General features: G+C 39.9%; 1 protein-coding gene across 4 annotated transcripts in view; it reads left to right on the plus strand.

The window, feature by feature from the left end:
* The window catches only part of cobl (cordon-bleu WH2 repeat protein), a 57,854-nt gene that overhangs the window by 15,708 nt on the left and 20,147 nt on the right, over positions 1-21,999 (plus strand). For 3 of the 4 annotated variants that reach the window (XM_074683534.1, XM_074683537.1, XM_074683535.1), the window contains 6 exons: positions 2,398-2,608; positions 4,559-4,787; positions 5,750-5,794; positions 6,449-6,537; positions 6,746-6,817; positions 11,857-12,033. In XM_074683534.1, coding sequence (XP_074539635.1) covers positions 2,398-2,608; positions 4,559-4,787; positions 5,750-5,794; positions 6,449-6,537; positions 6,746-6,817; positions 11,857-12,033 — 823 coding nt within the window. The remainder of the gene's footprint in view (positions 1-2,397; positions 2,609-4,558; positions 4,788-5,749; positions 5,795-6,448; positions 6,538-6,745; positions 6,818-11,856; positions 12,034-21,999) is intronic. The other variant, XM_074683536.1, reaches the window with a different exon arrangement.

The following is a 21,999-nucleotide window of genomic DNA, read 5'->3' on the forward strand; positions in this document are numbered from 1 at the left end:
TCTATTGTCTACATACATGGTTAAACATTGTGTAACAGTCTGTCGAAGAAACCTAAGATAGAGTGATGATAGCTAGCTTGGTTGTGTCACTTCTGAAACTCCTAGGTTTTGAAAAGATTGTACTATATTTTTCAAAGAAACCTCTTTCCAAGCCTGGGGGAGACATAAAACTGTAGTAAACTCTAGTAAAGGAATTTTACTTGTAATGTTTAGCGCAGCATTCATACATGTTAAAGCTATGGTCTACGATCTGAAACCCAGTTTGGCTGATGAGACACATTTGAAAAACACAGCCTCACTCACCCCTCCCCTCCGTGTTCCAAGATCACGCCCCCCAGCTTGTATCGCTCTTCTTCGCCTCCTAACAACACGCCCCCTCTGACAGAGCAAGAAGCTGGCTGGCAGAAAATGTAACAAACAAGACAGTCATCCTCCTTGTAACACACAGTGGTAGCTTTTTCAATTGAACCGACGCGATCAAAACCATGAATTAGCCGGCGAAGCAGGTCTGGCGTTGCTTAGCCTTTTCCTTGAAACTTTTTCGTTTCCTTCCCTTCCCTGTCGACCGTAACAGTAACAGCTTCCTGGTTTTGGTCTTCTCTGGCTCCATGACGCTTCGGTAGCTGAGCAGCTAGCTGACGTGAGAGGGGTGGTGGGGAAGGATGAGGTGGGACCATGGGCAGTACGGTGCGGAGCAGCGGAGACAGGGGATTGGATGGACTAACGTACAAATCCAAAATGAGGGAAACAGCGGTTCAGATTGGTCAATTATTAAGCCGTTTTGCAGCTGCTGTACTGAATGGATTTTTTTCGTTCTTTTTGATTTTTATATTGTGTAGATCGGACCATTGGACCACAACGGCCTCAAAACTGTGTTAATAATAATTACATAGCTTCAAATCATAGACCATAGCTTTAAATGTAATGCTGCATACAAAGAATCAGAGGAAAGGTTACAAAGATTGTATTGGCTGGCACTGGCAGGTATCAAAAAAGAAAATCCCTGTGTGAAAAGAAACTCTACCAAACCCCAAAACTAAAGACAAAGTAGAGACTTCTTTACTCAAAGATGTGGCCAAGTTTGAGCTACACTGTTGTGGCAATTAGAGGAAAAAAAAAGTATTTTGGGTCCAGTTTGAGTTTGATTCGTTTGTGTCTTTCCTGATTTGCTTGGGAACTGTCTTTCAGCTACCTCTGTGCTTTGCTTTGCAGGAGCACCTGGTTATATGTAACACTGTGGGATCTCTCTGTGGCAGTGGTTTTATACCAATATTTTGCTTGTTTCTACATTAATATAACCACTGCAGAAATATTTTTTGTACTACTTTACTGTAAAAAAAAAAAAACAACAACTAGATGCATCATTTACAATTTCATTAACTTTAATTTCTCAGACACAGCAATCATTTTAGAATTTCTGTAAACTTCAGATCAGTGAGTAACTCTGGGCTACACAACACACCTCTGTATAAGAATGACCTTAAATGAGCCAGGGAGGACACGGATCAGAATTTAACATGTAATTAAAAGTAGATTATCTGATTTATTCCTGATGGTTACTTCTGTGACTAGATTTTGATGATGATACAGTATTAAATTTTCTTGAGTGGGACATAACACACTGGGTCACTTTATTGCAGATTGTGGTTTTAGTTGTAGACTGACCATGTGTTGCTGATTGTCAATGGTGCCCTTTGTAGCAGTATCTCTCTCAGTTCTGTCATCTGATCTGGCTGTTCCCAGAAAACATTGGAGACTGTCTCTTGCTTTCTTTATCCGTGGACTGACAGGTAGCACTGTGGGCCTCCTCATCAACTGAAGCTCCACACAGACACACACAGACACACACAAACAGACACACAAAACAACAAAGCCGACTCCACAGCCTCTGCTTTTAGTTTCTCTATTATCTCTGTGTCCTTATGTTTTGTCTTACCTGAGAGTTGCTGCCTAATGATCCAATTAAATCCAGAGTGTACGAGTTTCTCCTCAGTCACAAGTGATTTTTAAAATTATTTTAGTTGATTTACAGCTTTTTTTGAATTGAATATTTTACTTCCAAAGCTACAAGATATTGTTTTTATTTTCATGTTAGTGCCATTAGTATTCAATCTACAGTAGGCCTGGGATCACTGGTGTATAAATTTCATCCTGTATGTCACTCAGTTGGCTATCGCTTAACTCTGCTAATTGCATCAGGTGTGAGTGTGTCTCTGAATTGTTGTTGGCAGTAATTACTTTTCACTTTGCCAAAGCTGAAGCCAGGTATTCTGAGTAACCCTATCTACTCTCCTGCCTCCCTTCCTCTTCCATACTCCCTTCTTCCTAACTCTAACACACCCCCATCTCTTTCACTTTCTCTCTCCCCCTTTCCCTCTCTCCTACTCACCTCTGCAGCAAAGCGCTGATGGACCTGCTGGTTGAATTGTGTAGCCGCTACCACCTGAACCCGGCACTGCACACCCTGGAGCTGCTATCGTCCGAGGGCCACACTTTAGGGTTCAAGCCCAACGCGCTGCTGGGCTCCCTGAACGTGGCGTGTGTCTTTATCAAGGAGAAAGTGTGGGAGGAGAAAGTAGTGCGCAGACCAGCGCCCAAAGTGCCAGAGGTGAGTACCAGCATCAGTTGATCTGAACTTTTTTTGTGTCCTCTGTTCATTTTATTTAGATTATTTTCAAAACTCAGCTGAAGGTTGCTGCAGAATCTGCTGATGTTTACCTGTAGTGAAGCCAAAATAAATGATGGGCTTACATTAGACAAAAAAAGAAAAAAAAATGTTTAAACTGTCAACTTAAAGCTGTTTAGTTGTAATGATGAGATCTAGTGTACCTACAAACAACTTGGTAACAAAAACAGCTGTCCACGTTGTATGGAGTGTACCCATAGCTGCTTGTAAAATCTCTCCTTTTACCTTTTTACCTCTGACCACTGGCAGACAGTAAGGCCAGTGAAACCTGTAAGAGCCCATTCAAAGGTAGGCAGCCAGTAAGGATGGAACTGGCCCAGCATGACGTTGAATGTGGTTCTTTCACTCTTGGTTTACACTCTCAGGGTGTGCCCCTGTGTCTTCATATCTTGCTTTCCTCTTGTTGTCATCTCTTTACAGCTCACTTATGCAGCTAAAGTCCTTTCAACTTAACATTTGTCTCTTCCCCTCTCCCCTTTTTTCTCCCTCTCCTCTGCTCTCCTCCTACAGTTTGAATATTTGATGAGTGCCTTACCTTTAGTTACCATGCATTATTTCTCTGCTCCTCTCAGGGCTCACTGGCTGCTCTCTCTTCCTTTGACTCTTCCTGGCCTCAGGCCAGAGACTGACACTGTTTCAGACACTGCTGTCAGTCATTGCTCTTCTGTTATACCTGTAGTTTCATAGCAGCTCTGGTCTCAGTGGTTGTATTGAAATTATGTAAAAACTTCATTGGAATCATACACAGTATGGCAAAGGTATTAGGTTGATTAAAGGCAGTAGACTCCTTAATAAACAAGAATTCAACACATGTGAGCTGAGAATCCTAAGGGATGCATTTCTATGGACTGATGTGTTTTTGTCCCTAAAAACACAAGACCTGATATTTGGAGTCAACTCCATGTCTTACAGTACAGTGGATGCGTTCATTATAGTGGTGTTTAGTACCAAGTCATCTTCGTTTGTCAGGATATCTGACTGTCTGTTTATCTATGTCCCAAGAAAATTCAAAATAGTTTCGGCAACAGTTTTTACTCTTAAAAACAGTAACTTTAAAGTTACATTCCTGTTGATACACTTAAAAAAACGTCTACTACTCAAGTTTTAATGCAGTTTTCCTGGTATCCATTGCAGGGAGTTTTATCGCAGAAATGCATCTTAAAAGGCTTTTTGTATTTAATGTAGTAATACATGACTTCATATGTCTTTAACTTGAAACACTTCAGCTCATGCAAGAGCCACCTGACTGAAGAGTCATTTCATGAATTCCTCAGACTCTTGACCTCTGAGTGGTGTTAGTTTTTATAGAGTCTGGTGTAAAGCACTTACTAATGAAGAACACTTTACAGGCTGATGTCCTCCCAACAACAGAACACTTTGTAGTGTTATAGTTTTTACGGTCTCATTATACAGACCTCCAGGATCACATACATATGTAATCATCTTAAGACTATTAAGTGGTTCTTTTGCTGTCAGCAAGCAAAGTCTAACCTGGAGTTACTCATTAAGATATTTTCCCTCTTTTTTTCTGCTCCAGATCCCACATGTTTTTCATTCCACGTTTTTTACTCATCAGATTCGACAATGATTGTATCTTTTTAGTTGTCCATTCAGCGTTTATTTTTGACTTTTTATTTGTTGCTGTTCAGTATGATGGTTTATATCTATCCTCCTTGCATGTCAGATTGATGTGGCGCAGTATCTACCTGACCAACTTCAGGAAGGACATAGACATCTATTAATCGTTAGGGACCTCTCTCTGTCCCTGCAGACTTCACCAAATCTGGCTTCCTTCCCACAGCCTTTTGTCTCTTCCACTGTTGGAAAAAAAATGTCTGATGTGTTTACACCACTGTCTCCTCTCTGCATCAGAAAACAGTACGTTTGATGGTCAACTACCACGGCAGCCAGAAGGCAGTGGTGCGGGTCAACCCATTGGTACCACTCCAGGCTTTGATACCAGTCATCTGTGACAAGTGTGAGTTTGACCCGGCACATGTCCTGCTTCTAAAGGACAGCATCAGCCGTCACGAGTTGCCTTTGGATAGATCTCTGACTGAACTGGGAATTAAAGAGCTCTACGTACACGACCAGAGTCTAGGTAAACCTCAACCACTACGTTCTGCTCTGTCATTTTTGGTGGTGGGATACTTTTAAATGGCTGAGTGTTTTTTAACAGAGACAAAAATATGTTGAACTTGTTTTGGTTCATGCTCTATGCTAAATTAAGTTGAAGTGTTATTGTTGAAGTTTATGTAAGCAAGGTCATAAAACAATAAAAAAGCTGATAATAAAGCAGATACATGCCATGACCTGTTTAACTTCAATTGGATACCGTACAAGGAAATAACTACAGCATAACCTTTAAGGAAGTTTTGTTGCTCTACATGTAGTTTAAAAGTCAAACAGACTTCAAAGGACTCTTGACTCTTGCCTAAAGTATATGAAGATACATTTTTTAAGTAACGTAAAGTTTAGCTTTGTTGGCGTCATTAGCCAGATTGGATGATGAAACATAGGCGGAGGAAAAGATTAATTATGCCTAAACGGGACACTGTCGCAGAACAAGTATAAGCATATAAGCATATAAGACCTACAGAGCAGCTCATTAACAAGATTCCAGCACAAGGGGCGTAAAAAACAACTTTACATTGTGTTCTACAGTACAGCATGGAAAGCATGTGAGGACATCAATATCTTAGCCACAGAGGCAGCAGTATTAAACATGGACCTTGGAAAAAAAAAATGTTTTGAGGTGCAATGTTTTCCTTTAGTCTTGAGTTTTGGAAGCTGAATGATGTTTCTAAATAGGATATTATGGCTCATTACCATGGTTACCGCTCACACCCATCTCTATTTATAGTATTGTTCCTGTCATGGGGTGTGATCTCAGAGGAGACCTTGTGTTTTATGGTCATAGAAGATAAAAGCAGGAACATTTAGGACATTGCGTTACTTTTATGGCTAAATTCTTTTACGTCATCAAGATTCTATTTTTAAATCCAGCCTCCCCTTTGTTTATAAAAAGCATGTAATTTGGCAATATCTTGTGATATTTTCCAGTTCTCCAGCCTAAAATGGCTTCAGCCCCTGCTCTAAACTACTCAGGTATAAGTCCTTGAAAGTTTTGTTTACTTAGAGTTGCTGGTTTTAACCTTGTGTAGCTTTCTAACCCAAACTGCTGCTGTTTTGCTCCTATTAACCCTGCTTTTTGTACAGTATTGGAAAGCCTGTATGATATTAAACACTAACATGATAAACAACATGATTTTCATACTTGTGTTATTAAGGGCATGTACTTTTTAAAGATCATCTAACCTCTATTTCATTCCAGTTAACCGGAGATACAACTCCCAGATTTTTAAGTTGTTCCCCCTCCCTTCCTATATATAAGCCAATACATTTTCATGATAACTTTTTTCCATGCTTTTTTGACTGAAAGTTTGATAGGGATGGTGTGCAAGAAGTATAGACCTCTGGTGCCCTCTGCTGAGGACACTTAGTATTGTAGAAGTGAAGCATGTTTACACGAATCATTCATGCTTTAAAAAATCCTGCAGAAATGCACAAAAAGATTTCACTACTGATTATCACCTGAATTTAATAAACTAACATCTACAAATGAGGGTCAATTTAAACTAACCTCTACAAAGTTAATTGTTACTTGTTGGATGAAACAGTTAAAGTACTTTTTATTTACAATATTCTGTAAAACTTCTTTCTTGTTCCTCCCCCCTTCTTAACCGTCTTTGTTGTCTTCAGATTCCATCTCCTCTAGCACCACCAGTTTGGGCAAAGCAGAAAAGAGAGGCCTATTGGGTATCTTCCAGTTTAGCAGGAGAAAAAACAAGGTAAGACTTCTGCCTTTTTTTTCTACAATGATTGTTGATTGTGTCAGTAACTCAGCCCTGAATTATTAACATGCAACAAAAAGCTATAAAGCATCGCAATTTAAACACTAACATGAGAGCTGCATGCTGCTCAGTTGATTTCAGATTGGTGACTAAAGCATGGCCACACTGTTGAATGCTGCATGTTTGTTGTGCCTTTTGTTTGCAGACAGACACAACTTCTCTGGACATGGATGACTATGATGATAAAGTAATCCTGAACACAGACTCACAATCCAATGTAAGTGTCGCTAGCAGAGATAATAAATAACAAAGTAACATCCAAGTCTTGTTTGAATGGGCTCTTACATAAACTCACCCTTCAGGTGATTAAACACAAAAAGTAGACAGAAGATTGAGAAAAAATTCATATTAACAATCATGATGTTTCAGATTTACTGGATTTACTATGATTAATGTTATGTTAAGAGTCAATGATGGATTATCTTATCCATTTCATGTATCCCTGCTGGTCATATAAAAAACAGTAAAGACCAGTGTCCTTTGTTGCGGCACTGAAATGCTTATAAACTTTGAGTACTAAAAATATTTACTAGGTGTTCAGGTCAGATTATGCCAAAATCACTAAAGTCAGAATAATGTGCAGTAAGTGTGAGGTACTGCAAGTTAGAGTCCAAGCAGAACGAGAAACACCTGAGGCAGAGACCATAGACTGTATAAAACATGGACGTAGTCTCGCCAACGTCACCCGTCTGTTTCTCAAAAGGGAAATGAAGCACATCGGCTATAGCGGCCATATTGGTAGTGGCAGAGGCTTTGCGTACAGCCATAGGGCGCCTGTCGGTCACGTGACCCTCAGCTGTGCCTCTTATTGGGGGAGCTCGGGATCTTAATATCCTCTGAACAGCCAAGTTAGAAAAAATTCACCCCCTGTACAGTGGGTGCAGGTAGTTAAATTAGCGACTCAGACAGGAGACGTTTTTTGAACCAGGCTGTAAATAGGTTAATTTCTGCTTTGAAAATGGCTTTTTTTGGCTTGGTGTGTATGTGACTTCTGGTAGTTCTGGAGCCAGCCTCAAGCAAACACTCAAGAAACGGCAGATTTTAGCACTTCTGCATTGTCTCATATTCCTAGACCGGAGGTTGCAGCTTGGCAGAGACTCATATCTGTGTTACATTGTTAACAGGACAGAATCGGACACTAACAGATTTTTTTTTTGGCACAGTGTCATCAGGCTGAGATTGAATATACAGATTCCTTTTTGCAGAATGATATAACATTAGCTCGCTTTCATGTGTCAAAGCACGTCGATCAATGATTTTGACTGCAAACTGTGGGAAAAAAAATGATTTAGCTTAACAGTCATGTCCTTGTGTAGCTGGGACTTTTGCACTACAATTATTTCTAAAATCCCCACTAAAATATCATTCTTGTTAATTAGTATTTCTTACATATTAGCTTACTAATACTTTTTACCTTTTGAGGTTTGTTGAACTACTATCTTGTTCATATAAAAATCTGTTGCAAGTTAGAAATGGTGAGTATAAAATTGTGAACTGCACTGTCACAGTGGTCACATGTGTTTACATAAATCCACAAAGTTCAAATATACTTTAAGTTCAGGAAGAGCCAAAGAAAAGGTCCTTATAGGTTATTGTAGCTCCTGTACAAATGATAGTTGACTCGTGGTCATACATTCTGATTTCCTGAAGAGGGCAGCAACAGTTTTTGTTTGTCAGCCATCTGAAGACAGTCAGGGGTAATAAGCGAGCTGCTTGTAGCTCTTGATCCCAGCTTTTTGCTCTTTAACAAATAAATAAAAATGACCTATAAAGAAATTAACCTCAACAAGAAAAAGTGTTAGCTGGAGAGGAAATATTTGTGGCTGAAAAAACTAACAAGATCAGAATAGTGGGGTGCTTTTCATCATCTTACCACAACTATAACGACAATCATTGGATGTATCCAAATATTTACGCCCTTAAACAACTGGACTGTGTGAGTGAACAGTGATGATAACCAGTCCTACTCTCAGATGCTGCATTAAGCAGCTTTCTACCTTTTATGCTCATAACTCAATCACATTGATTTGATTTGGAAGCCATGAGCCTCAGTCCAGCAGCAGCCTCTCAGGCTCACCTCAGATCAATATTCTCTCTTATTGTGTTAGGTTGACTCTGGTTCACCCAGGTCTTTCTGATAGACTCCTCTACCTCTTGGCCTCATTGTTTTTGGTGTTTTCATCAGCACCATACATCGGGTTTGCCAGTACAGAATCTTTTGCATTTTCACAATGGTCAACATTTTCTTTGTATCCCTCCTTCCTCTTTTTTAATTATTTATATTATTTAATTTAATGCTGTGTTCTGACTACACCTCTTCATTTTCAAGTAAACCTAAATGAGTTTTAGAATCTATTTTAGTTACTTCAGGTTTTAGAATTGGAGCTAATTCATATTTCTTTCTTCTGAAAATTATCAGCAATGTCTTTGTTTACGCTAGTCTTCAAAGCAGCTGGTCTTTCTTTTCTGATGTTATTGTTTTTCAGCAAGAGGCTGTTATCAGACCACACACATACATCCATGCACACAGACAAACACACACATACATGGACACAAAATGTTATCAGGCTGAAGGTATCAGATTGCCTTACCTTGGTCACATTAGCACTAAAAGCCCAGCCTCTTATTTGTAATTGTTCATTAAGGGTCTACACTACGGTGTGTGTATGTGTATGTGTCTGTGTTTGAGTCTGTGTGTGTTAGTCCGTGTGTATGTGTGTGGTCTAAAAACAGTGACACTCTCTGAGAGTATCAGGTCAGAGCGAATGTGATACTGATAAAAACTGACTGAGCACATGAACCATTTAAAGAAATGCAGGCCCATGTTTATCAGGTATTGAAAGCTAATTGGCTGTAACCATCAGTCCAAAGGTAAGCAGGGATTTTATTCAACTTCATCAGCTCTGGTCATTCTCAGTCAACACATTTCTCATAGTAACAGATAAAGCTTCATAAAGCAACAGTTTAGGAGCCGCAGAAATGTAAAAACATTCCTCATGTGTCAAAGCCTCTTGCATCCCTCTAGTTGAGTATTGCCTGTTGATAAATTCGACTGAATGTACAATTTGTGGCATTGTTACTGCAAAATGGTGGATTTGGAGAATTGTTTTGCTGTACAAGTATCTTAAGCATATTTCCTCCAAGCAAAGATGAAAGTCTGATTATTCTAATTAAATCAACACAGTGGAATTTCTTTGAACATTGTTAGTTGAGTTTTCACGACTGTCTTCAAAGGGATATATAAATGCCACTCAAACTGCATTTCTGTTTCTGCTCCAATTTGGAAGTGGATTTAAGGTCCTAAACTTTTTAGCCAGCGACCCCCAAAATAGCAGTGCCGCCATGGGAAAACACTTATCATCCAGTTCAAACAGACCAGAGAGGACTTTAGATACTTAATTTAGCTGAGCGATAGAAAATAGACTACATTTGTGCACATATTACTGTGTTTCCTTGGTTAATCTCCTGCCATCTATACTGTCGTTATCCTGGTTTAGTCGCCTGGAAAACATTTTTTATTCTCACGGTTTTATATACAATTGGACCCATATTTTTGTTTTTGTTTTACAATAATGGATGAAATATGCAACTGTGAAAACTTTTTGATTCTGGCAGGTGTTTCAGGACCCCATATCTGTTTTTGACAGGACAAGACACATCTTGTAAATTTGTCGAAAACATAGCTAGACACATTTATTTTAAATTGGGAACTGCACGCCTGAGAACACTCCCAACTGGCAATGATGCTCTTTGTGATCAGAGATGAAACAGACATTGTAATACCACCCTGTACACAGATAATGTACTCCAATAACACAGAATTCATTATTTCAGATTTTTACATTTTTTGACGGCTGGAGGTTGTGACCACCTCTTTTGAACGAATTAATGTGATGTCTGTTGTGAAGTGTCAGTTCTTCAAACATTAAAAGTCTGTTACATTTTTATCTTTTCTTTTTAAGGTAATGCCCTCTGCAATGAAACCGAAACTTTACCTTTATGTTCCCCCAAGTGCTGCTCTACAGTTTACACTTCTCTATTTTTACTATTTTTGACAGATCTGAGATTGTTTTGCAGTGGGAGGGAGCAGGAGAGAGCAGGTGAAAAAGTCAGATAGAGTTCATGCTAAAATTGTGCTTTGAACAGTATATTTTGGTAGAGTGAAAGTGTGCTTATAATTTTAAGGATTTCATATGAAAATCACATCAATCTTTCACTGCCAACATTTTTCTTTTGTTCTGCTGGCCTCCATCCGACATCCACGCCAGCCCCCCCTCCCCCTTCTCGTACCCTTGTCACTCACACAGCACTAAGAAACATAATGAATGAGGCATTAGCAAAGTTAAAGCTTGTGTTAAAACTTGACGGTTACTAAATTATAAGAACTTTAAGTTCTTGATATGGCAACACATGTTTATGTATTGTTAGAATTACGTTACATCAGCTTTCAAAGAACATTATCAGATACTATAAAAAAGTAACTGCAGGCATGTGTACTGTACTTCTCTTTTCAAGGACCTTTCCCACTTTTCCAGGAAGCCTGTTCTTTTCCCAACCCTCCCATCTAAGATGTTCTGACCCTGGGTCCAATTAATTCAAATGATCTGAACTTTACAGTCTTTCTGTTCTGCTTTAATGCTGTATCCAGGCATTGTCTGGACCCATCAATTAATCTGCTTTCAACTTTTCTTGAATTATGGGGGTGTGAGTAGATTGGTTCCCCCCAGTTGTGCCAAGGCTCTGTACCAAGCTGAGCCACGGGGACATTCAGATTTTCAGGAGCACTTTGGGCTCCCTTTGATCAGATATTGAAAACCATGAATTCCAGTTTTTTTCTGTCAGGAGCAGACACTCTTTGAAAACACAGTTTCTGAAGTAGATGCAGAGACAACTGCTGTGGCTGACAAAGAAATATATGTCATGTATTGCATTAAGTGCATAAATTTGCTATGCATGCTCTTTATTTGGAATAGAATGCACATCAAAGGGAGTAAATGTCAATTTTAATGATTAAAATACAACAGATGAGTTTCAAACATTTATCAGTTTTAATCTTAACACAAACACTTTATTAATGGGGTTGGGCCAGTGTAACTGTTATGTTTGTATCTTCTTTTTAAACCACCAAATGACCTAACTTGTCTCCTCAGAAAATGGATAATTTGCACTAACTGACTGACCTCTTTTACTTTTGTCAGATTTCACTTCAATTGTTTTGGTTTCAGTAATTAATTTAAAACTTGTCTCTCTTCACAGGGATTGTCCTCAGCCTCTGGGGTACTAGAAGAGCGGCCCAGCACCTTGGGCCAGTCTCAGTCAGTCACAACGCTACCCAGGATGTCTCCCAAGGCTGAAACCAAGAAGAGGAGGGCCCCTGCGCTGCCTGGGGCCCCAACTCCTATCATGAGGAACACCAGCTTTGAGAGCTATCAGGTGAGGAGACGAAAGAGTTTAACTCGTGTGTTCAGTTTGATGAAAAAAACACCAAAGACAGAGCATTCATTCAAGACTTCAAGTTTCAAGCTCTTGACATAAAACTGGGTGAGAAATTGTGGCTTTTGCTGACGTACAGAGGATTGACGCACAAATTCCAAGTGGCAAAGCAAACACGAGAAACAAGATATTTAAAAATCTCAATTGATCCGAAAAATCAAACTCATGAGATCTCAGGACTGACCCGAAGTACTGCCTCTGCCTTTCCTGTGGGTGTTATGACCTCCTCCAGGTCAGAGTGGCCTGTACAGTCTGCTTTAAAGCAACAGCTCCCTGCGGTCTCGTTACAGTGTTATGGCAGCATGCTGGGAAATGTTGTTTGGCAACCAGCATCCTGCCTCTCTCCCTCTGATAATAGGTTTTGTTTATTCTGAGGAGGTTGTGTTCTTGATGGATGTTAGGGAGAGGAAATTTTGTTCTCAGGGCGGCTTTAAAAAACAGCGTTATCCTCTTTAGCTTAATTAAGCTTGCTGAACATGGAGTGTGAGTGTGCAGAAAACATTTCTGGGAAATAGAAAGTTGCTGATGGTGCTGCATCACAAGCTTGTATCATCTGAGTTACAATGTCCTGTATAAGGTTGAACCATATCAGCATTTAAATGAACAAAGGTGGACAGCTATCAACCTCTCCTTATCCTGTTTGCTTCTTTGAGTAACTTATGGTAGAGGAAGGTACATATTTATCTTGAATTCAGCCAGCTACAGCTGTGATCATGTTCTCGACTTGACAGTTGGTGCTTGTTGTTTTGCTAGTTTTCTTGTTCTGAGGCATTATGTTTCTATTAAGAAGCTTCTTATAGTTGTGGTAAATGTTTTCTTTCTGTTTGGAGTTGTGCAGAGTCAGACAGTAATTTATCTGTCCACCTGTCAGATTAAGAGTTACACCAGACACCAGAGCTGAAATTCTGAGACACCACTGAGAGTCACAAGGCCGAGCTCACAGAACAGAAGTCTAGGAGGTCGTCTGAGGACACGATGATGACTGGGCTTTTAATAGATCCCTCGGTTTCACTCTTATGCCTCCTGTGAACTGTTATACAGTCTCATGTATATTCATGCTTGTCCACATATTGCAAGGTCATACTGCAGTGCAAGACGTCACTCCTGTTTCAGCACCTCTCTGTTGTTTCCTTTTGTTGCTTGTAAATAAAAACTGTATAATTTTGATAAATCTGTGACCTAACAGGAACAACAGCACAGCTTTAGGGATAAAATGCTGGTTGTATAATGTTGTGTGCATTATCAACACCCAGATGGTCACCATATGAAGTCAAACGGCTGGAAACTGCTTGAGTCATCGCAGGGTTTCATTTCATAAGGACGGCATATGTGATTAGCCGTTGTCATCTGAGGACAGATTAGCTCTATGCCTTGCTTGTGTTTGTTGTGTGTGTGTGATTAGAAAGGATTTAATTTCATGGCAGAGAAGGGTGTCATAACAGCCAGGACTTATCAGGAGAGGTTTTCAGGGGCATTGGCATTAAAGAGCTCTGCATGACTTGGATCAGTTGAACAATTGTGCGTGTCAAAACAAATCAAATCACACTCAAAATCCAGGTCGTACTTTCAAATTTACATGTAATTTGGCATCGTAGAGAGTCGCCAGAGGCAGTCTTAGGCTACTCTGAGTGCCGTGTTTGCATGTCGGTTGAGGAGTGCATCATCTTCAGATAGTTTAAGCTGAAGGAACAACAGATGTCACGCAATAGTCTGAGAATATTGTAGTTCAGATACAGGTTTGTCGACCAGGGATGGGCTGGAAGTGGGCCAGAACTCACACATGATTTAAAACCCATCATTTGATCACTTGTATTTCTTATTTTATTGGATTTTGCTGACTCAGACTTGTCTTGCACTAAAACAGTCTGTCAATTCTAGTGCTTTGAATGATGGTTTACCTCACCTCATGTTTACTCTCTGTACGTATTGCAATGCAAGTATGTGTTGTTTTAGGTTGTGTGCGTGTGCGTGTGCATGTGTGTGTGTGAGTGTTTATGTTTTGTTAGTGTGTATGTGCCTGTGTGGTTGTGTGTGTGTGTGTGTGTGTGTGTGTGTGTGTGTGTGTGTGTGTGTGTGTGTGTGTGTGTGTGTGTGTGTGTGAGAGCTTGAGGAGGATTAGGAACATGATAGCAGGTTATCTGGGGACAGCTCTCTATGAGGTCTGTCCTCATTATAGACTTCCCTCTGAGCAGAATGAGCTTAGGTAGACAACTGTGACTTACAGGCCACAGCAATACACATTGACTCTATGGTACAAGTTACAAAGACAATAAGATCACTTGAGCAGATGCTTGGAAGGGCCTTTGGGATCATTAAGGGTGTTTATTTAAATATACTGTATGTTGGCTCAGTATTAGACCAATGTCATTGACAAAATCAGTGGGGACTTGATCTGCCCAGCTCTATGCACATATATGAGCTGGAAAGAGAAGGGATTTTTTTTAATGTGTTGATGATTCATGACAGATGTGACATAAATTTCATGGTTCATATCCATTGATTCCCTGAAGTGTGTCTGCAAACAGCATCTCGTTCACAGGCAGACTCATTTCACCCTAAACCATTAAAAAAGTACTAACTTCAAAGTCATATTGAACGACTGTATGCAGAGGCAAATAATTTCCAAAATATCCGGAGGTGGAATTGTTGTCATGATCACTAAAAAGTTTGGGCGTACACACCTATAAATCTTCTGCCACAGTAACCACCAACTCTCAGCAGACGGTAAAAATGCCACTCAAACAGCACAGACTGTTAGCGCTGATGTTTATGAATCAGATTTTATTTGCAGGGAAGTGAAAAGAGCATATTTTGCTCCAAATTGATGCATAATGCCTCCTTCAAATGTATGTCAACAACTCTGGTGCACAATGATGCTACTCTCTCTGCAGCACAGTTTGTGGTGCACCTTACCCTTCATGCATGTGTTGTAAATTAGGTTATCGATGTTTGTGTGGCTCATTTGTACAAGTGTATTGGGTGCAAGAGCAGTGTAGTCCTTTTCGAAATCAGGCTCTAAATTTCTAAGGGATAACTTTTAGACATGCACCAATCTGACTTTTTAAATCCCAGAACAAATACCTGGGTTTTGGTATCAGCCACTAATTTTTGATATGAATAATATATCTTTATTTAACTGTCACAATCACAGAAGAATATTGACTGATTGATTTAACTTCAAGCCTTGTAGACATGTAATACTTTTGCCAGAAAAAAACAGCATTTTGACTTTTGCTGGTTTTAAGGAAGGATGAGTTACTATATCCCCTCCAGGTTTGTGTACATGGAACTTTTTTAAAATTCATTTTTTATAAATTGCAGACTGCGATTTGAAAATTGCACTCTGTTGCATTGCTATGTCAGTTTAAATTTGAATAATTGTTCAGCCCTATACCAGTATTAAAATAGTATTCTCAATTCTGAGAATGAGTTTGAGGATTTTGTTTGAGCAACTTAAGGGTTTCCTAACTTTGTGAACCAAAAGGAGAAAATAACTTGAACTATTTTATTATTCAGTGGGATTTTAAATGTGTCAATGCATGGTGAACAAATCTCCAAAGCTAACAAGGAATTACTATTGAATTGTAAACCTCAGCAGTGGATAAGTGAGGAGTTGAGCCTGAGCTTATCTTAAGTTGCCGTCAGAGTTGTTGGTGAAACAAGTGTGAAATACCTCCAAACTTTCCAGCTGTAGTTATCTTCTTTCATGCCGTTTTAGCTCTGCCTATCAAAAATGCAGAGACCTGCGGGTGATAAACACAGAAGAGCATAGAACTGAGTTGAATAGATCTGCCCTATGAATGAGCCCTTTGTCACAGATATCTCATCTAACTTTTTGAGCCTGTTTAGGAACTGAGACCTCATACTAAGATTGGTGCATAGCTATTTTTTGTAAACAGGTAAGTGACTCACATAAGCATTACTACCCGGCTGTTTCAAGTCCTTGTTTCTGATTGGCCTTGATAGCAACACACTTAGGCAACAGTCTATTTTTTAAAAGCAGAACTTATTGTTAAGAACAGACTGATGCTAAGGAAGTGACTGTGAGGACAGCATGTAACTGTATTAGTGTGCTGAATTATATATTAGTATTGTGACGCTGATTTGATTGTTGTGAGAAATCTCGGGAAAAAGAGACTAAAACATCAGAGAAAAGATAGAAGAGTTTTAAGACACAAACAGTTTAAGCTGCAACTAAGAAATCTATGAAATCAAAGAGAGCACGAAATAAAGACTGAGCAGAACACAGCTAGGGAAACTGATGACTGAAATAGAAAAGATGAGATGGAAAAAGTCATTTCAGTGCAGGGCTGATATGTGTACGTCATGCTCACTTTGTTTTACTTCATCATCCATGGAAATTTCTACTCTGAATTGAGCACTAGCAGCTGACTTGGTGTATTTCGAGAAGGCCACAAAAATAACCATTACTGTGTTCTCGCTTGAATAGGCTATCTTTTATCAATGCACATGTTACAATTTTTGAATCAATAAAATCATTCAAATCAGGATTAGGTTGAGAATCATTGATTTATGATGTATGAAGCCACTCAATAAGCAAAGTAATGAAAAACGAGCAGTTGTCAGGTCAGCTCACCCTCTCAGATTTCAATCCCCCACTGCCCCATCACTCTCATCCTTTACTTATTTGCATACTTGAATTCTTACCCTGTTGGGAGTATCATCTCTAACACTAGATCACTGTCAGGGTGTTGACACAACTTTAACACCTCTTTTCGAGATCTTGTTTCATATACAGTAATGAAAGTCGATCTTTGACCTTTTCCATGCCTAATGGAAAGGTTGCTATTTACAGGGAATGGGAATATCAGCAGCACTAAAAACAGAAGACACGGTTTTCAAGCAGGAGTATGAAGTCTGATTTCCCTGCAGGAGAATCCAGTGTTTCCACATGGCTGCAGATGTCATGAAGACAGAGACGTTTATAGCTTTGTTTCTTCAGCTGAACAATCAACAAGCCGTGTCTGTTTGTATGAGTGCAGCACTGGGTTAAATTATGTTTTGGAACATTGAGTTCAGAGAAACACAGCAGTGATAGGCTATCTGTTATTGTGGTTTGGAAAGGAAGCCACGTCTACACGGCATATTGTGATAAAGCAGTTCAGAGAAATTCTGAGCTTTGTGCTCCACTGCACAGCAACAGAAGGTGCTTCTGTTGTAAGTGCATTTTTGACCCTGTTTTGATGAGTGCAGGACTGAAAAATAAACACAGAACAAATGGAGCAATGAATAAGAGCAGGGATTATCAGCTAACAAGAGAAAAGTGAGTGACTCAGAGGGTCATGGGCAGAAGCAGAAAGTGAGTGTAAGGTAACATCAGGCCTCACAGGGCTTTGCAAGCTTTAAATGTGTGCGTTTGTGTTGTGCAATATTAACAATGTATTAGCTCTGGGATTTTATTTCTAGAAGTCAGGACAGCGTGAAATCTGTTTGGCACGCCCTCACCTTGCAGGAGGAGGATGAGGTAAAGCGAACAAGGGAAAAGTTCAGCAGAGGACAAGCAGCAATGAAGGGCAGAAGGTGAAGGAGGAAAACGATCCATGCAGAGAAAAAGTCTGCAAATGTTCTCAAAAGTATTTCTTCCAGCTAAATATAGACTTAACTTTCCTGTGCTTTCACTGTGCTCATATTTCATTTCAGTTGACATATTTGGATTCCTCAATGAATGGCTTGAGAGGGAAGCTTCAAAGTACAAAATGATCAAACACCCTGAAAATACTTAGAAATTAGGTGACTTGTAGAGTTATGTGTTTGACCTGGAGGAAAACTTAGGACAAAATGATTTAGAACGTAGCCAATCAAGCAAGCCAAAGGTGGAAAAAGTCATAATTCACATCACATCTGTTTGCAGAGGGAAGGGAGACCTGATGCAGGAGTTAAACTGTGATGTGTGTGTCTCAGTTGAAAGAGAGCAAATGAAGCATGCTAACAGAAACACTGCTGCAACTGTGAGATTAAAACTTTCCAGGGAAACCTGTTATGAGATAAGACAAAGAGTTTACCAAAAGGATTGTGACAGTGTTATGAGATGCTGATTAGATTTTAAACACGGCCATTTGCAACTTTATACCCAACATAAGTTGAGTTTGATATTCCTTTAGTCTCCTTCACATGTGCGTACACACTGTGGAGTGGATTGTTTTTTTGTGCATGCTGCATTCCTGCTGCGTCTGTGCGGCTTCTTGATTGATTGAGCTGGCTAAGTTTTTCTTCCTAATGATCCGTCACTCTGCAAAAAATAAGCCAGTTGGCAGCAGGTGGAGGCTTGTTTTTCACAGCCATCCATCAGCCCCTGTAGCTGTCTATAATGGAAGCTAACTTTAATCTGGGCTAAGGTACTGCTCTGGTTTAATTAGCCAGAAAAGGCGCAGGTTGCTACTGGATCTGGGTTTAGTTTTTAAGCATTCCTTTTCTTTCTTTCTGTCTGTCTTTTCTCTGGTTTTGCTATCCAGCTGCTTTTTTCTGCCTTCCCCGCACCCCCAGCCCCCACCTTGATATCAGATTTTCTGTTGTTCCACACCCTTTGTTTCGTCCTTTGAACAACACTTGGGGTCGGGCCACAGCTTCACTTGACAAAAACACTCTCCACTTAACAGGACAAACAAAGACGGTCAGCCATGCTGCTGTAGTGTTTGATTACTGTTCGTCTCAGTTGAATTTGTGGTTTGTAAGACTTTGCTTCGTTCAGATAAAAATCTGTGTGACAGTAAGATAGCAAAACAAGACCGGGTGAAAGACCAGCAGTGAAAAGACAGAAAAAACAGGGAAGGCAACCTGGGTGTTCCTGATGTGAGATTTCTTTTGAGGTTTGGCTGGATGTGGAGATGGATGTTTACTCATTTGCCACATGTTCCACAGTATCTCTTCTCATACTCTGAGAGAACAAAACATCTCCCTTTGAGTCAGTTTAAAGCACATATTAAAACTGTAGCTAGTACTGCCAAAGCTAACAGACGACTCTTGGTTTGTTCTTCTCTTATCTTTTAGCTCAAGAGTCTGTGTTGTTATTCATTTCTGTTCCAGCTGAAAGCAGCAGGCGCCTCTGCTACAGTAAAACACTGTAAATAATCTATAAATTAAATAGCAATAATTCAAAACAGAAACTCACTCTGATGTTACCAATGCTATAGGTGAAACAGATGATGGATTTTTATTCAGACATCTTACAACATGACAGTTAATTACCATTAATTACAGAATGTCATGGGTGGTGTTGTGGCTGTCTGGTCTGGAGGTGCTGTGAGCCCTCTGCCCTTATACACTGACCTTAAAGGTCCCGTATTATGCTCCTTTTCTGCAGTTTAATATGGATCATTGATGTCTTCATGAAATGGTAGTAACATGTTTTGCTCCAAAAAGCCAATAAATCAAGCACAGCAGCATTGTTTCCAGGCTCTCATAGCCCCTCTGTTTAGAACGGTCTGATTTAGTGGGCGTGACCTTCATATGTAAATGAGCCACCGCTGATACCGCCCCACTCTTCCGCGTCACTAAGAGCAGCGCCACACGCTCCGAGCGCGCAATGTTTAGAAAACAGCGAAACTTGTTTACCATAACATTACAGGCTAAAACAACAGGCTAACCGTAGCTACAGTTGGCATCCTGAAGCTAACACAGAGACGGGGGGACACTGGGGAAAAGCTCTTACATCTGGTCCACAGCACACAGCATTTAGAATACTCACATTTCCAGGGTCCGAGGTTTGTTGGGAGATCTGCTCCGGTGGACTAATCAGGTCAGACTTGCTCCTGATTGGTCAAAAAGGGGATTGCTGACGTCGGCAAATCCCGGAAATTCCAAATAGCTCGTTTTAGGTCAGGATTTGAAGCACTACGAAGTACAGGTTTAGTCATAAAATATCACATTTTGTGGGCTGGGAGGAAAGCCAAAGACCCACAAATTTCACTAAAAGACTTAATAAAGTGATTTTTGCATAATATGGGACCTTTAAAGATTGTGTAAGTGTGAGTTGAGGACCTGGTCTAAGGATACAAGTCATCCTGCCATCTTGTGTATATGTTGGACAGGATCTTTTTGCACTTACAACTGTCAAAACATCTTGTATATGAAACCAGCCAGGACAGATGGGACAAACAAATGAAGTGCATGCATGATTGTGTCACCCTCAAACAGTTTGTGGCTGCTTCTGGATGTGTGATGAGCATGTGTGGTCGAGACTGTTTGTACAATTATGTGCGAGTTGTTATGAGGCTATAACACCAACCCCGAAATGTGTGTGGATTTACAGCAAACAGTAGGAAAATACTGAAAAGTAATCACTCAGCATATCCCACACAAAGATTTTACACAGAGATTAGCATTCTGGCTAACTGGCATGTCTGACTGCTTGTTTTTTGCTTTTTTATTCGCACTTGGACTGATGTTCATTGTGTTCAGTCCTAATTAAATAAACTGTTACATAAATATGCAAGTCAGCTGGGCTTGGATCCAGTTTCACAAAGCAAACAAAGTGAGTATTTCCAACCACAGGAATTTGAGAAGCTTTCTTGAAGGTTCTACACATTGAACCATCCAGAAATCAGTTTTTCCCATCTACAGTGTTTAAAGATACATCTGTAGAGCAGCCAGTAGTGTTTTTTCTTCAGGTTTAGGTCAAGATTTTACAAAGGTTGCAAAGCACAGTGTGTTTCTGTTTGTTGATATTACCATGTTGCTTCTACAAGGTCACTCTTTATCACAAATTTACTGTAAATGTAAAAAAAGTGTTAGAATATAAAAACTAGAAGAAAACTGGATTTTATTAGGTTAGTGGGACAAAAAGATAACAATGGAAGTGGGTCAGTCATGCATCTCCTTATCCTTAGCTTAGCCTTCTCTTCAGCTCTGTCACCCCGCCCCATCCCCCCAAAAATGTATTGTTACAACTTTTTACATAAACCCTTTTCATCATGCATCCCACATGCCCACACATGTTCATTATAACACACAAACACAGACACAGACACACACACACACATGATAACTGTCTCTCAGCCTACTGTTAGGATGTTTTTGACCTCATTGGCCTTTCAGCTCTGAGACAGTTCAGCTGCTATTATTATCACTGATACACACACATGCACACACAACATACATGGATGTACTCATGCATGTTGACATGCACAAGTACGCACACACGCACCCCCCCCCAACTCACACACGCACATACTCCATTTCACATTCCACATTAGCGCTGTAATGTTGCTCTGTCTCAAAGCCCCTCACCCATCAAGAGTCCTTCGAAACAACCGATGAATGGTCACGCAACAGGTTGCAGCCTCCATGGGTGGCCCTATGTGATCAACATGCTCCAACATGGGGCCCTTCGCCTCTCAACCATGGAGTGGAAAATTTAATGAACACACCAGACTGTCCTGGCATGGCCTTCTGTGTGCTTTTGTATGAAGGAGCAGTCCCTTTAAAACTTACTTATGTCCACATGTGTTGTTCCTCCATGGTTTTTTAATCAGGGGCCTCTCCAAACCCAAACAAGGAGAGAGAAAAATCTGAATGTTAAATCAAAGAAGCATGTTACAAAGATAATTACCGCTTGTCTGGATGTTAACCTCGTGATTGTTGTAGTGCTTTGTCCTGATGTAAGGAATGTGTTTGTTTCATTTGTAAGAAATCAAGGCGAGCTCCATTTGTTAAACCGAAACAATAGATTTTATCAGATTCCTTGTTTTTACTTTTGTTTCTGTTTAGCAAACATGGAAGTTAGTGAATTGATGGCAACTGGGGAAGTTTCTGCAGTCATTCCCTAATCACCAGGAGTTTTAGTTCCTTGTTTGTTAAATGTCTAAAAATAAGATTGTGTGGATAAAAGTGGAGGGGGGTCTTCACTTGCTTCAGCTTTTTATATTCAAATACTAAATACAGAGGAGT

This window comes from Halichoeres trimaculatus, unplaced genomic scaffold (assembly GCF_033239565.1).
Source record: "Halichoeres trimaculatus isolate MK-OKI-2021-1 unplaced genomic scaffold, fHalTri1.1 fHalTri1_scaffold_12, whole genome shotgun sequence".
Lineage (NCBI taxonomy): Eukaryota > Metazoa > Chordata > Actinopteri > Labriformes > Labridae > Halichoeres > Halichoeres trimaculatus.